Source organism: Vombatus ursinus, unplaced genomic scaffold (genome assembly GCF_900497805.2).
Source record: "Vombatus ursinus unplaced genomic scaffold, bare-nosed wombat genome assembly UNPS02008996.1, whole genome shotgun sequence".
Taxonomy (NCBI): Eukaryota; Metazoa; Chordata; class Mammalia; order Diprotodontia; family Vombatidae; genus Vombatus; species Vombatus ursinus.
Genome location: NW_020948774.1, coordinates 9,576,248 through 9,591,098, shown reverse-complemented (window position 1 = coordinate 9,591,098; position 14,851 = coordinate 9,576,248). Strand labels below are relative to the sequence as shown.

At 37.9% G+C, this 14,851-nt stretch overlaps 1 protein-coding gene across 2 annotated transcripts in view; it reads left to right on the top strand.

The window, feature by feature from the left end:
- LOC114034439 (myosin-1) overlaps window positions 1–14,851 on the top strand; it is a 34,767-nt gene that overhangs the window by 15,450 nt on the left and 4,466 nt on the right. For both annotated transcript variants that reach the window (XM_027850118.1, XM_027850117.1), the window contains exons 14-32: window positions 588–897; window positions 1,001–1,071; window positions 2,132–2,219; window positions 2,308–2,425; window positions 3,205–3,328; window positions 3,423–3,559; window positions 3,775–4,030; window positions 5,957–6,199; window positions 6,305–6,481; window positions 8,048–8,193; window positions 8,300–8,390; window positions 8,480–8,869; window positions 10,108–10,234; window positions 11,929–12,047; window positions 12,173–12,369; window positions 13,077–13,260; window positions 13,937–14,102; window positions 14,200–14,324; window positions 14,495–14,803. In XM_027850118.1, coding sequence (XP_027705919.1) covers window positions 588–897; window positions 1,001–1,071; window positions 2,132–2,219; window positions 2,308–2,425; window positions 3,205–3,328; window positions 3,423–3,559; window positions 3,775–4,030; window positions 5,957–6,199; window positions 6,305–6,481; window positions 8,048–8,193; window positions 8,300–8,390; window positions 8,480–8,869; window positions 10,108–10,234; window positions 11,929–12,047; window positions 12,173–12,369; window positions 13,077–13,260; window positions 13,937–14,102; window positions 14,200–14,324; window positions 14,495–14,803 — 3,378 coding nt within the window. The remainder of the gene's footprint in view (window positions 1–587; window positions 898–1,000; window positions 1,072–2,131; window positions 2,220–2,307; window positions 2,426–3,204; window positions 3,329–3,422; window positions 3,560–3,774; window positions 4,031–5,956; window positions 6,200–6,304; window positions 6,482–8,047; window positions 8,194–8,299; window positions 8,391–8,479; window positions 8,870–10,107; window positions 10,235–11,928; window positions 12,048–12,172; window positions 12,370–13,076; window positions 13,261–13,936; window positions 14,103–14,199; window positions 14,325–14,494; window positions 14,804–14,851) is intronic.

The following is a 14,851-nucleotide window of genomic DNA, read 5'->3' as shown; positions in this document are numbered from 1 at the left end:
GATAGATAGATAGATAGATAGATAGATAGATAGATAGATAGATAGATAGATGGATGGATGGATAGATAGATAGGCTTTCTTTTCCCTAAAAAGAGGATTAATGGGATGGAATGTTTTGATTTTTTTTTTTTGGTAGGTAAGAACTTTTTTTTGTATTCTAGGTCACTTTTTAATGGAAATTGGGGCATGTGGACATTGTATTCTGAGGCCTTTCAATAAGTTATTAATAAGCATAGCAGATCCTTGAAATCTTACCCAAACAAATTAAAGAAAAAAATACTTTGATTAATATTAATTAACTTAGACTATTATTTCTATATGCATACCAAATCAGAGAATCAGAGATGTAGTGCTACAAGGGGCATCGAATTTCAGAGGCCACATAGTCCAACAGATGAGATAAGGAAGCTAAAGCCCAGGAAAGTTTAGTGGTTTTTCAAAGGTCACACAGCATAGAAATACCAGTGCAGGATTTGAACCTAGGTCTTCTCAATACAAGTCTAGTGTTCTTAACACTGTACCATGCTGTATGTTTCATCTCAACTTAAACATAGATAATAATCATGTCTCTATTATCCTCCTTTCAGCCAATGGGGATTTTCTCCATCCTAGAAGAAGAGTGTATGTTCCCCAAGGCAACAGACACTTCTTTCAAGAACAAGCTGTATGAGCAGCACCTTGGCAAATCCCACAACTTCCAGAAGCCCAAGCCTGCCAAAGGGAAGCCTGAGGCCCACTTCTCTCTGATCCACTATGCTGGAACTGTGGACTACAACATTACTGGTTGGCTAGACAAGAACAAGGACCCCCTGAATGAGACCGTGGTTGGGCTGTACCAGAAATCCTCAATGAAAACTCTAGCTTACCTCTTCACTGGGGCAACTGCTGCTGAAGCAGGTAATTTTCTGTGTAGTTAATATTTTGTTAAATTTATACGGGCTGAGCTACAATTGCCCAGGAGGAAGTAGACTTTAATTACCTGTGTTTTCTTTTCCCTCAGAGGCTGGTGGAGGAAAGAAAGGTGGCAAGAAGAAGGGTTCATCTTTCCAGACTGTGTCAGCTCTTTTCAGGGTACAATCTTTATTTACTCTCTATAATGTTTCAAAAAAAACTAAAATTTACCATATAGTTGGTGGGAAAATAAATTCCTTGAAAAGGGTATTTAGAAGAGTAGAATAGATAAATAGATAGATAGATAGATAGTGTTGTATGTGTGAGTGTATGTATTAAGTATCTACACAGTGCCTGGCAAATGATAGGAAGCTAAAAAATGATGGGATGCAGTGGAAGCTAGAAGACAGCTCAACAGATAAAGATAAAAATAGTAGGATTAAGATCTTGATAAAGTATTGATACTTAATAAAGAGTAGGATCCCATGGATATGTGGGGAGAGGAGGGCTCTGTAGAGAAGAGAATAGATTATGAAAGTCACAGTAAAATGGAGAGAATTTTTCAGCGGTGGGAAATAAAAGATGGGAGATAGCTGAAAACTGGGAATCAGTAAATGAACAAAGGTGATTATATTCTTTATAATTCAATAGGCATTTATTAAGCATCTAATATACATGCCTGTGCCACTGGGATGAAAAACTTTTTAAATCGCATGGTCCATACCCATAAGGAGTTTACATTTCACTAGAAAGTTGACATGGCGCTGAAATTAGGTGGTTGCAGAAATATTAAATGGTATACTAATATCTTACCTTAAGAGTTGCAATGGACTTTAAATATCACCATTTCCTCATTTTTCAAATGAGAGAACTGAGACCCAGAAAGATGCTTAGAAAAATTGAAATTATTAGAAAAATATGGTTGTATAATTCTTAGCAAATGTGGGGATAGAGAAGGAATGTAGAGAATACAGAAATTAGAGATGGAAGGTATCTTAGAGACCACTAGTCTAACTCCTCCATTTATAGATGAGGAAACTTAGGCCCAGAAATATAAAATGACTTGCCAAATGGGTCATACAGCTAGTAAATGACAGAACCAGTAATGGATTGAGTCACTTCGGATATAGTTTTTGGACATTTTTTTTCATATTAGTCCGTGTCAAAGATTATGATAATTATCTCTAATAATTGCATTTGAATGAAATGATGTATTAATTCAATTATTATGGCCTCCTAGGAGAATTTAAACAAGCTGATGACCAACCTGAGGAGCACTCACCCTCATTTTGTACGGTGCATCATTCCCAATGAAACCAAAACTCCTGGTAAGGAACTCAAGAATTAAAATTCACAGCTTGACTTTTAGCTTTTCGTTTTGAGGTATGGTAACCACATGAGTTTTGATTGTTTCAGGTGCTATGGAACATGAACTTGTCCTGCACCAGCTGAGGTGTAACGGTGTGCTAGAAGGCATCAGAATCTGCCGGAAAGGATTCCCAAGCAGAATCCTGTATGCTGACTTCAAACAGAGGTCAGCCTCTTTCCATTCTGAATTACCCCAAAGTAGTTGATATTTACCAGTACAAATTTTCCTGGTTAAAGAAAAATCTCTTAAAATGAGCAGTGAAAACATTGGGTTTGGCTTTAAAGGAGCTAGATTGAAACATGACTACCTTTGTGACCCTTTGTTGTATAATTTTTCAGGTATACCTGACACTTTGTGACTCCCTTGGGGTTCTATTGCTAAAGATATTGCAGTGGTTTGCCATTTCCCTCTCTAGCTCACATTATAGATGAGGAAACTGAGGCAAACATGGTTAAGTGACTTGCCCGGGGTCACACAGCTAGTGTCTGAGGCTGGATTTGAACTCATGGACAGGAGCCTTCCTGACTCCAGGCCTGCCACTCTATCCATTGCACCATCTAGCTGACTCTTCTGGTGTCTTCAAATAAGTCATTTCCTCTCTGGGCTTCATTTTCCCTTCTAGTTCTAGATTTAGAACTAGAAAAAAGGACATAGCTTTTTGATTTTATGGCAAAAGAGAGAAATCAATGTAATATGATATAAGCAACAAATTTTAACTCAGTAAATCTAGAGAATAAAGCTACCTTTTATATGTAACAAAAAATCATAAGTAGGAGAATACCATTATTGTATGATCATGCTGCCAAAAAAAAACCATACTGCCTAATGTCTGTTTCATTTTTACAGTGGGATGGGAAGAGAAGATCTAATCACTTATTGACAACAGTTTCTTATACATATATATATATATATATATATATATATATTTTTTTTTACTTCAACAGATACAAAGTTTTAAATGCAAGCGCTATTCCCGAAGGACAATTCATTGATAGCAAGAAAGCTTCTGAGAAGCTTCTTGGTTCTATAGATGTTGACCACACCCAGTATAAATTTGGCCACACCAAGGTACTAACTCTGTTAAATCTACCTGAACCAGATCCAGTCAGCTTCTGCTTTTTGTAGAATAAAACCAATGATCTGTAATGACTCCCTCATGCAGGTCTTCTTCAAAGCTGGTCTTCTGGGTCTCCTAGAGGAGATGAGAGATGACAAGTTGGCACAACTTATTACTCGAACTCAAGCCAGATGTCGGGGTTTCTTAGCAAGAGTGGAGTACCAAAGGATGGTGGAAAGAAGGTAAATGAATTTATTTGTTTAGCTCAAATGGCACAAGAATAATTAAATTGGTCTGCCATTCTATTTGTACCTTGGACCTATCATACATTTTATTTTTAATATATTTTATTGATTTTTTTACATCACCTAATTTTTTTCCCTATCTCCCTTCCCTGTACCCTCTCAGAGAGCTATTCCAGCTAACAAAAACTGTATGCATTTTCATCATATCACAGAGAATCCATCTTCTGCATCCAGTACAATGTCCGTTCCTTCATGAATGTCAAGCACTGGCCCTGGATGAAGCTGTATTTCAAAATCAAGCCCCTGCTCAAAAGTGCAGAGACAGAGAAAGAGATGGCCAACATGAAGGAAGAGTTTGAGAAAACTAAAGAAAGCCTTGCAAAGGCTGAAGCAAAAAGGAAAGAGCTGGAAGAAAAAATGGTAGCTTTGACACAAGAGAAAAATGATTTGCAGCTCCAAGTTCAATCTGTGAGTGTCATACATCACTTTACTGAATCCTAGTCTAAAAGAGAAAGATTCAGTTTTCAACTTAGGGATCTTTAAAAAATAAATGTAATGCTTCTTTCTTCATTGCTGCTTCTTAAATATTTTATTGTCAAGTCTCCTGCAGTCGTAGACCAGTGATTCTTCTCATACGCAGCATCATTTCTTTCCTTAAAGAAAAAGTGGAGTAGTATTTGTGTTCAGAAGGGTCTGGTTTAACCATGATTCTCAGAGACAGCATGATATACTGGAAAGGGTATTGGAGTTTGGTTCCACCACTTAACTACCACTCACCACTCTACCACTGACTTTGGTCTCTTTGAGCCTCTGGGTCAGTTAGATGGCACTGTAGATAGAACGTTAGATCTGGAATCAGGAAAACCTGAGTTCAAATTCAACTTCAGACACTTAATAGCTTTGTGACCTTGGGTAAGTCACTTAATCTCTGTCTGTCTCAATTTCTTCTTCTGGAAAAGACAGATAACAATATTACCTACCTCCCAGGGTTATCACAAGGACAAAATGAAATAATATTTGTAAAGTGCTTTGCAAGGTTTAAAGCTTGTATTTATCTGGGATTTTCATTTTTGCAAAGGGCTTTACATATATTATCTCATTTCATTCTCACAATAGCCCTTTAAGATAGATGTTATTATTACTCTTATTTTTTCCAAGTTAAGAAATCATTTCAGAGAGATTAGGTGGTTTGTTGATATCACATAGCTGGTAAATTCCTAAAGCAGAATTTGATCCTCAATCAGCCTAATTCCAAAACCATGGGACAAATTCTTATGCTACTTAGCCCACGGGGCTGTTGTAAGGAAGACACTTTGTGAACTTAACGATCCATAGAAATGTTGACTTTCATTATTATTGTTTACCTTTACAGAGGTTCTTGCCAGAATCAAATGAGATAATATGTAGAAAAGTGTTCTGTAATCAATAAAACACTAAAAAAACTTAAGCTTTGTTTCATCCAGAGAAAGAGGACAGGCAATGTACTCTGAATAAGTTTACTATTGACAAATCCATGTGACAAAAAATTATTGCTGATAGTGCTGAAGGGGAAAGATCTTGTTAATGAGTGAGATCTCTGGCTAGATAATTGTTTCGAGCTTTGATCTTTGTACTCACATAATAATGTTTGTGATAATTTACAAAGTGTACATTTATATGGTGCTTTGAATTCATCGTCTTATTTGATCTTCATAACTTTCCATTCCTTTCACTTTAGTTATATGTAAGCAGATCGCAGCAGCCTTCTCCCAAATAACATGCGTGCTATTTGTATCAAACCTTTATCTCTCTTCCCAAGCCAGAGCAGCACATAGGCTATTTTCAGTGTGACCCTTGCTGTTTCTAAGCCTTCTTTCTTGGGTACCCATATGCCATTTCCAGAAAAGACCTCTAATAGCAACCTACTCTCTGTTTGAGTTGTATCAATCACTTTGTCTGATACTTCCTTGCCCCTTTGCCCCACCCTAGAGAAAGATGTAGACATCTACACCATCCAAATGTCAAAGAAAGCCATGTACTACTTATTTTCTGAAGATGAATATTAAATAAAGAGAGATATTGCTAATGATTAAATTTAAGAATGCCGAAATAAAGTTCTAGAATTTTTAATAATTACTAATTTAAGTTCCCCATGAATAATTCAGAGATGGATCATGTGTTAGGAAATAATATGAGATTACATATTTCTCTATGTCTCTACTCCCCAGTGCCTAGCAAATGGTAGGGCCTTAATTCAATTAAACAAATATTGGCCCTGTAGTAGGAGCCACAAGTAATCTTTTTTATTTACATGTGTTTGACTGAGTAAAACCAAGTAAACCAATGAATAGAAAATATAAGTTTTTGGTATAATATTAAGCATCAGAAAAACCAAAAATCTAATACTGTTTTCAGGAAGCAGATAGTTTGGCTGATGCTGAGGAGAGATGTGACCAGCTAATCAAAACCAAAATCCAACTTGAGGCTAAAATCAAAGAAGTGACTGAAAGAGCTGAGGATGAGGAAGAGATCAATGCTGAACTGACAGCCAAGAAAAGGAAACTGGAGGATGAATGTTCAGAGCTCAAGAAAGACATTGATGACCTTGAGTTGACACTGGCCAAGGTGGAAAAGGAGAAACATGCTACTGAGAACAAGGTACAAATAACACCCATGAAAACGAAATAATTTATAGTATGCATATGATATGTGCAAATATGATACTAAATGCATGATAATACAAAAGCATTTTCCCTCACAAAGGTGAAAAACCTCACAGAAGAGATGGCAGGGCTGGATGAAAACATTGCTAAGCTCACCAAAGAGAAGAAAGCCCTCCAAGAGGCCCACCAGCAGACCCTGGATGACCTGCAGGCAGAAGAGGACAAAGTGAATACACTGACCAAAGCTAAAATCAAGCTGGAGCAGCAAGTGGATGATGTAAGCCTAAAATTGTAAAGGAAAATAATGTTCTTATTTTAGACAAACAGTTTGGAACCATGTTTACTTGATCAATCAATGTTTATCCCTTGTCTGCTGGTCTTGAGAAGTATTTTATACTTTTAAGAATAAATTCCTGGAGTGTTAGAGAAGTGAGAAAGGCATATTGAGAGATCATATAGTTCTATCTTCTACCCAGAGTTTTTTTTAAAACTTCCTTATTGGATGTCTATCCAGAACTGTATAGGACTTGAGAGTTGATTTAGGTCAATCACTCCCCACCCTACTCCATAGATCAAGAAACTGAAGAATGAAGTAACTTGCTCAGGGTCACAGGGCAAGTCATTTGAAGAGCATGGACCAGAGCTCCAAGTCGGGTACTGCTTCCATTGCATATCCAATAGTGGTAGACATTATGGGAAGCCTATAAAACAAGCATAGAATAAATACTCACCCATAAGGAATTTTTAATATTACAGAGGGAAGAGAGAAAGTATATGATCAAATGTTAACTCCATGAGACAAATAGTAAGTTTAGAACAAACAGAAGTTAGGGAAGCAAGGGTCATTGATTTATTGTAGAGTCATCAGAAGGTCTTCTTATCAATTCTCCCTCTCTATATTATCTCTCTCTTGAATCCCCTTCTCTTTACCACACAGTTGCCACTTTGGCTCAGGACTTCATCATCTCTTGCCTGGATTATTATAACAGTTTCTAATTAATGTCACTGTTTCTAGTGTCTCTCCAACTGATCTGACAAAATAATTTTTCTAAGGGACAGGACTGACCATTGTCATTCCTTTGGTCATTCCTTTTGGTGGTTTCTCAATGCCCATAAGACCAAATACAAACTCCTAACCCTGCCATTAAGGGTCTCTGTCATCTGGCTCCCCAGCTACAGCTTTATTTTATGTGATTTCCCTTCCTATAATCCATAGTTCAAACAAGGTGAACTACTAGATCTTCCCAAACTTAAGACTTCATTTTAAGCTTCTACATATTAAATACATTCCACAATTAGCCATCCCCCAATTTCTGGAATATAATTCTTGCTCATCTTCATCTTTCAGAATGGTTGTCCTTCAAGGTTCAGTTCAGGCACTGGTTCCTCCATGAAACCTTCTTTGATCATCACCCTAATCCCATTTTTAGTGCTTTCTCTCTCCTTGATTTTACCAAGGTTATACCTATTTCTGTATCAAACATAACCCATATCCCATGAATAAGAAGATCCTTTCAGTCAGGAGCACTATTTTGTTGTTTTTTTCTCTCTAGCCTCAGTACCCTAGCTTAGTGCCTTGAACATAATGGATATTTAATTTTAAAAATATTGTGGAATTGAAGAGATATTGAACAGATAAGGTAGAGATAATGCAAAGGAAGAATCAGTAGAACTTGATGACTGACTCAACAGGAGGGCCAAAAAAAAATGCAAGAAAGAGGAAAAGATGACCCCAGAACTTCTGAACTAAGACCCTTATGGAGTAAGCTAGAGAACTTGGGGATTAGAAGAAAGGGGCTATCAGCAGGAATTGTCATGTATTCCTTTAATTATTCACCTTTAGCTTGAAGGGTCTTTGGAACAAGAAAAGAAAATTCGCATGGATCTGGAGAGAGCTAAGAGAAAACTTGAAGGAGATTTAAAATTGGCCCAGGAATCCATCATGGATGTAGAAAATGACAAACAGCAGCTTGATGAAAAGCTCAAAAAGTAAGTGGGTGAGGAACACTGTTTCTTGGGGGGGGGAGAGAATTTTTTTCAACTTTTGCTTTAAGTACAAATACAAAATACGAAACATGTCTTGCTTTTCTAAAAGGAAAGAGTTTGAAATGAGCAACCTGCAAAGCAAGATTGAAGACGAACAAGCATTGGCTATGCAGTTGCAGAAGAAGATCAAGGAGTTGCAGGTAAAATCATCACTTCCACGGGTTCCACGCCCCATGAAAACATCCACTGACAGGAAGGAGCTGATGGCTGTGCTTTCCCTTATTGCTAGGCTCGCATTGAAGAACTGGAGGAGGAAATCGAGGCAGAACGCGCCTCTCGGGCAAAAGCTGAGAAGCAGCGATCTGATCTCTCCAGGGAGCTCGAGGAGATCAGCGAGCGCCTGGAAGAAGCTGGTGGGGCAACTTCAGCCCAGATTGAGATGAACAAGAAGCGAGAGGCTGAATTCCAGAAGATGCGCAGGGACCTTGAAGAGGCCACCCTGCAGCATGAAGCCACAGCGGCCACTCTGCGGAAGAAGCACGCGGATAGCGTAGCTGAGCTTGGGGAACAAATCGACAACCTGCAGAGGGTCAAACAGAAACTGGAGAAGGAGAAGAGTGAAATGAAGATGGAGATCGACGATCTTGCCAGCAATATGGAATCTGTGTCCAAAGCTAAGGCAGGTCCCTGTATTTACTTCAATCAGAATAAGCAATGCAATGTCTCATAATATCTCAAGTTCTATAATTAAAAATCACTCATTTCAGTATAAACAATGCCATCAACCCTGAGAAAAAGTAACATTTTACAGTGAATTTATTATGTTTCTTTTTTCCCTGACAAAAAGAGTTTAGCTATTTTTGAGGACAAAGGAGACACTGGGCAAGTCACTTCAACTCCCTGGGCCCCGGTTTTCTTATCCGTAAAATGAAGAATTTGGTTAAAATGAGTTCCCTCCCAACTGGAAATGTACAATTTCCCGAATAGTAAATTCATCATCTTTCAAAATTCATTTCAAACAAAACTTTTGAAATTCAACTCTACTCATTTAAAAGCTATTATTTATATTTACATAGTAATAATTCCTTGCATTTTATGAAATTTTAAAGTTTTGAAGGTAATTTCTTACAATTATTTCTTTAATCTTCACAAATACTGTTAGAGATGCAAGGACTGTATTATCATCTGTTTTTCAGCTAAGAAAACCAAGACAATGAGAGATGAGTTAGTAAAAGAATCATGGGGGAAGCTGGGTGGCACAGTGAATAGAGCACTGGACCTGGAGTCAGGAGGACCAGAGTTCAAAATCAGCATCAGACACTTCACACAGCATGAGCTGTGTGACCCTGGCCAAGTCACTTAACTCTGATTGCCTCCCAAAGGAAAAAGAGAGAACCATGCCTTGCTCCTTTATTTCCTGCTTGCTAAGTTTAGCTAACTCTCTTTCCACCTACACTGGTTCTCAGTGTTTTGGGAACTCCTACAACAACACTGCTTTGCAGTGAGGAAACTCCCTGAAACAATTTGGCACATTCTCTTCAACTTACAGAGTTGCATAGAGCCCTGATAATTTAAATGTTTTGCCCATTGCCTGAGACAGGACTTGACCCCAGGTTTTCCTGACTTCAAGGTGTGCTATCTGTTTACAACGTACTTTATTCTTCTAACAAATAAATGTCTTGCCTGCTACAAAAACTTTAGATAAGCATACTTTCATTTAATGTTTTGAGATCATGTAGCCCAATCCCCTTATTTTTATAGATGAGGAAACTGAGGCCTAGAGGTGAAATGGCTTTTCCAAGTAGTGAGCAGTACAGTTGGTCATCCAACCAACTTTGGTTTGATGAAACAGTTGGTCTTTCATTTTAATGTATCGATTGGATTTGATCACAGTGCCTTCTATAATTCTGCATGCAGGGCAACCTTGAAAAAATATGCCGCACTCTGGAAGATCAACTTAGTGAACTTAAATCAAAGGAGGAGGAGCAGCAGCGCCTGATCAATGATCTGACTGCCCAGAGAGCGCGCTTACAGACTGAGTCCGGTAAGTCATTTACTGGTGCCCATCTTGGACTATTTGTTCCAAATTGTTTTAAAAGTTTGGTGCATTAAATCAATTGAATAAGTATTCACTAGCAGCTACTATGGACAATACACATGGTGCTAGGAACTGGGGATAAACAGATGAAACAAGGAGCTTATAATCTAGTAGAGGGAGGTGGGGGAGGAAAGCAAAGTCTATGATAAGTGACTAAGCTAAGTGGTATGAAAAAGAAAGATGACATACCTTAGAAGGATCAAATTTTATTAATAAAAACCCTTACATATTTTTTCACAAGAACTGTCTTCTCGCTGTGCCTTCCCCATCTTTTACTTGGGTAGCTGATTTTTTGAACCCAAGTACAGGACTTTACATTTATTCCTATACAATTTCATCTTTTAGATAGCCAACCATTCTAGCCCATTGAGATCTTTTGAGATTCTGACTCTGAGCAATATTTGGGCAACTATTCTTCCCATCTGTGTGTTATCTGCAAATTTGATAAACATTCTCTTTATCCAAGTCACAAAGTCATAAATTAAAAAAAAAAAAAAAAAACAAGGCCGAGTACAGAGTCCTGTGACTCACTAGAAACTTCTCTTTAAGATATCATTAAACAAATGACTACTCTTTGGTCATTCAGATCTCTATCCATCTAATTGCACTCTCATCTTGCCCACATCATGTTCATAAGCACGGCATAAAAGATTTGCCAAAAAGCAAGTAGGATTAGTCTTATATGACCTATATTCTTGATGAAACCATGCTTTATGATCATTATTTCCTTTTCTTCACTGATCAGAATTTTGGTAGAAACCAAAGTCAAGTCCAATATCCTACAGATGTAGACTCCATTATTTTCCTATTTTTGGAAAATTGGGACAACAGTTGATCCAATCCAGTAACCCTTGAGATAGGTGATGGCAATATAAATGCCAAAACTTAAACAATCCCTATCTCAGAGAGCTTATGTTCTTAAATGTGGTCTTTAGAAGACTGGTGAACCCAAGTTAAGCAGATTTTGGTTTTATTCTTTCTTTACCAATTATTCACATAACTTCCTATCAAAAAACAGATGATATTAGTGGCATGTGGACTAAAAAGTCTCGAAGCCCAGTAGTGGTTTATAGGCCAGAGTTTGAGAACCACTGTACTAGATCATACTTCATTGCACAGGATCCCATGATTCAGAGCTGGCAGACAACTTGAAATAATTTAGCACAAATTTCTCATTTTACAAAAAAAGAAAACATAGTCCTAATGAGGTAAAAGTGCACAGGTGGTAAATACTAAGATTTGAACCCACATTTTACTAATTCCAAATTCCATGTTCTTTTTACTATATCACTACTATCTCCTAATAGAAAGAAATTCAATGAAAAATGTTCCCTTTTAAAATGTTTTGTGGGTAGTCAGTGTAAAAATAGTCTTGTGAAAAAACAGTCATGTGCCCCCAAAAAGGTGAATGACACTGGCACAGTGGTTTGAACATAGTAGAGACTTGATGAGGTATTTACTCCTAAATCCACATCTACCTCCATTAATTTGATATTCATAAATCTCTGTAGACCATTTTGCTCATTCAAAAAAAAAAGTCATTAAAAGATGTTTTTATTCTGATACATGTTTTTAAATTTAAAATGTAAATATTTCCAGGCTGTTTAAGTTGTTCCCTTTCCTTCTCCCCTCCCTCATAGGTGAATTTTCTCGTCAGCTTGATGAAAAAGACTCTTTAGTTTCTCAGCTGTCAAGAGGCAAACAAGCATTTACTCAACAAATTGAGGAACTGAAGAGGCAACTTGAAGAGGAGATAAAGGTAGTCTTCAGTGATTCCCTTAGCCTAAATATAGAGATTTTCTTTATTGATGAGGAATCAGTAATCTTGGTTCAAATGCCCAATAAGCAAATATAATAATGACATTAAATTCACTGTTTCCACAGGCCAAGAATGCTCTGGCCCATGCCCTACAGTCATCCCGCCATGACTGTGACTTATTACGGGAACAATATGAGGAGGAACAGGAAGCCAAGGCGGAGCTACAGAGGGCAATGTCCAAGGCCAACAGCGAGGTCGCCCAATGGAGGACCAAATATGAGACGGATGCCATTCAGCGTACAGAAGAACTGGAAGAGGCCAAGTATGCTTGCTATAATTAGTGGGAAGGAGAATATGTTAATAAATAATGAAGATAATTATCTAAATAACCTAATCCAGTTTGTGGATCAGGAGAATGGCCTTCCACAGATTGCCTGGCTTCCCTGGACAGAACAGAGTGGCCATTTTACACTAGCACAGAGCTGTAACTAACAATTTTGACATTTAGGTCAAGCCACATGGAACACATTCCCAAGTCAACTTTGTAATTCATAATATGAAAATAATACAAGTAGTAAATAGTGCAAATTCAGTTTCTCTAGAGTGGGAATTCTGAGTATTAGAGTATTGGGAGGGGGATTAATATAGTCTGTTAGGTGGATGTTATTAATTAGTCCCATCTGATAGCTTCCCAATTTATTCTTACTAAGTATTTCTACTTTACTGAATGAGTGAGCTGTCAACACATAGATGGAAGTAATTCATGAAATGAAAAATGATTATTCTTTTATTTTTCTTCATTTCTTCTTTTATTTCTTCAAATCATTTTCACAAATCTATCCTAATTTGTAAAAACTATTCTTGCAACTAAATGCATGACCACTCCTACCAACTCTAAGTTAGGTAGTCAAGTATAGTACTTGTGAGACAGAAGAGAGAGAGAGAGAGAGACTTCATAATTCCACAGTGCTCCAAAACACATAGCTCTGCTTATGGTCACTAATCAGAACTGCAAACTTCTCTTTCAAGGAAGAAGCTGGCCCAGCGTCTACAGGATGCTGAGGAACACGTAGAAGCTGTGAATGCCAAATGTGCTTCCCTTGAAAAGACCAAGCAACGGCTGCAGAATGAAGTGGAGGATCTCATGATTGATGTAGAGAGGACAAATGCAGCCTGTGCAGCCCTGGATAAAAAGCAAAGAAATTTTGATAAGGTATTTCACACTAAGTTTTGTGTTTTATATAGTCAATTCCCTATTATCAGCATCAGGATTATTTGTTTGGGTTCCAGAAGTGTGCTGGAATGGGCACCTATGCGTTCTCGAGCTATTATTGCTAAATTTTCAGTGGAATCATTTATACCTTGGAAATCTGCAAACCTATGAATCAAGGCTTTTATATTGCAAGAGAAAGTGATGGAGAGAATGTTAATAATGCAGGTTAAACTTTAAAGTTTGTTATGTGTGCTCCCTCCCCATCCCCCCCAGCACTAGTTCTTAAGCATTTACCATCACACACCTGTATATATATGTATGTGCATATGATCCCTAATAGAGGTGGTTCATGTCTACAGAGCTATATGAATCTGGGCCATATGCTGCCAGAATGCCTGGATGGTAGGTCATGCTGCTCTCCCTGTGTTTAGATTATATCATATAAGAGATGTGTGAGGGACAGATGAGATTGATAACAACAAGTGAAATAGCTGTGAGAAGTCCTAAAATTATGTATTACTCCAAATAATTTAAAGGGGATATCTGTGGATTTCTATTATCTAATCTTGTTTACTACACATATCCTTCCAAGTCAACTAGAGTTGATTATATACATGAACTCAGTTCTTCTAACTTCCTCCATTGAATAGGTTGATAAATATATATTCTTCTTCAGGTCTTGTCAGAATGGAAACAGAAATATGAGGAAACTCATGCTGAGTTAGAAGCTTCTCAGAAGGAGTCTCGCTCCCTTAGCACAGAGCTGTTCAAGATTAAAAATGCCTATGAGGAATCACTGGATCACCTGGAAACCCTGAGGCGAGAGAACAAGAACTTGCAACGTGAGTCCCCTTCACTTGCTTGATGAACAGTGACTTGGAAGACCCTTACATTTTTCCATCTGTCTCACTCAATCTCTACCTACCTGTCCACCCATAGAGGAGATTTCTGACCTGACTGAGCAGATCGCTGAGGGAGGCAAACGTATCCATGAGCTGGAGAAAGTAAAGAAACAAATTGAGCAAGAAAAGAGCGAACTTCAGGCTGCTTTGGAAGAAGCTGAGGTATATGCAGATTGTAGACTAGTACATTCAGAAAGGAGTTAGGTTTGATTCTGGGTAGTTATAGAATGACCTAAAGAAAGATACAGAATAAATATGTGGAGAATAGTGGTGCCTTGGGGGCTCAGAATTCTTTCATTCTCTTACTCGCTTGATTGTTGACTTTCATTAAGGCATCTCTTGAACATGAAGAGGGGAAAATCCTGCGCATCCAACTTGAGTTGAATCAAGTTAAGTCTGAAATTGACAGGAAAATCGCTGAAAAAGATGAAGAAATTGATCAACTGAGAAGAAACCACGTCCGTGTTGTGGAGTCGATGCAGAGCACACTAGATGCTGAGATCAGAAGCAGGAATGATGCTATAAGGTTAAAGAAGAAGATGGAGGGAGATCTGAATGAAATGGAAATCCAGCTGAATCATGCCAACAGAATGGCTGCAGAGGCCCTAAGGAACTACAGAAATACCCAAGGAATACTTAAGGTAAATGGAGCTGTCCCTGAATGGCTGGGTTTAGCTGAGCCCTGAGAA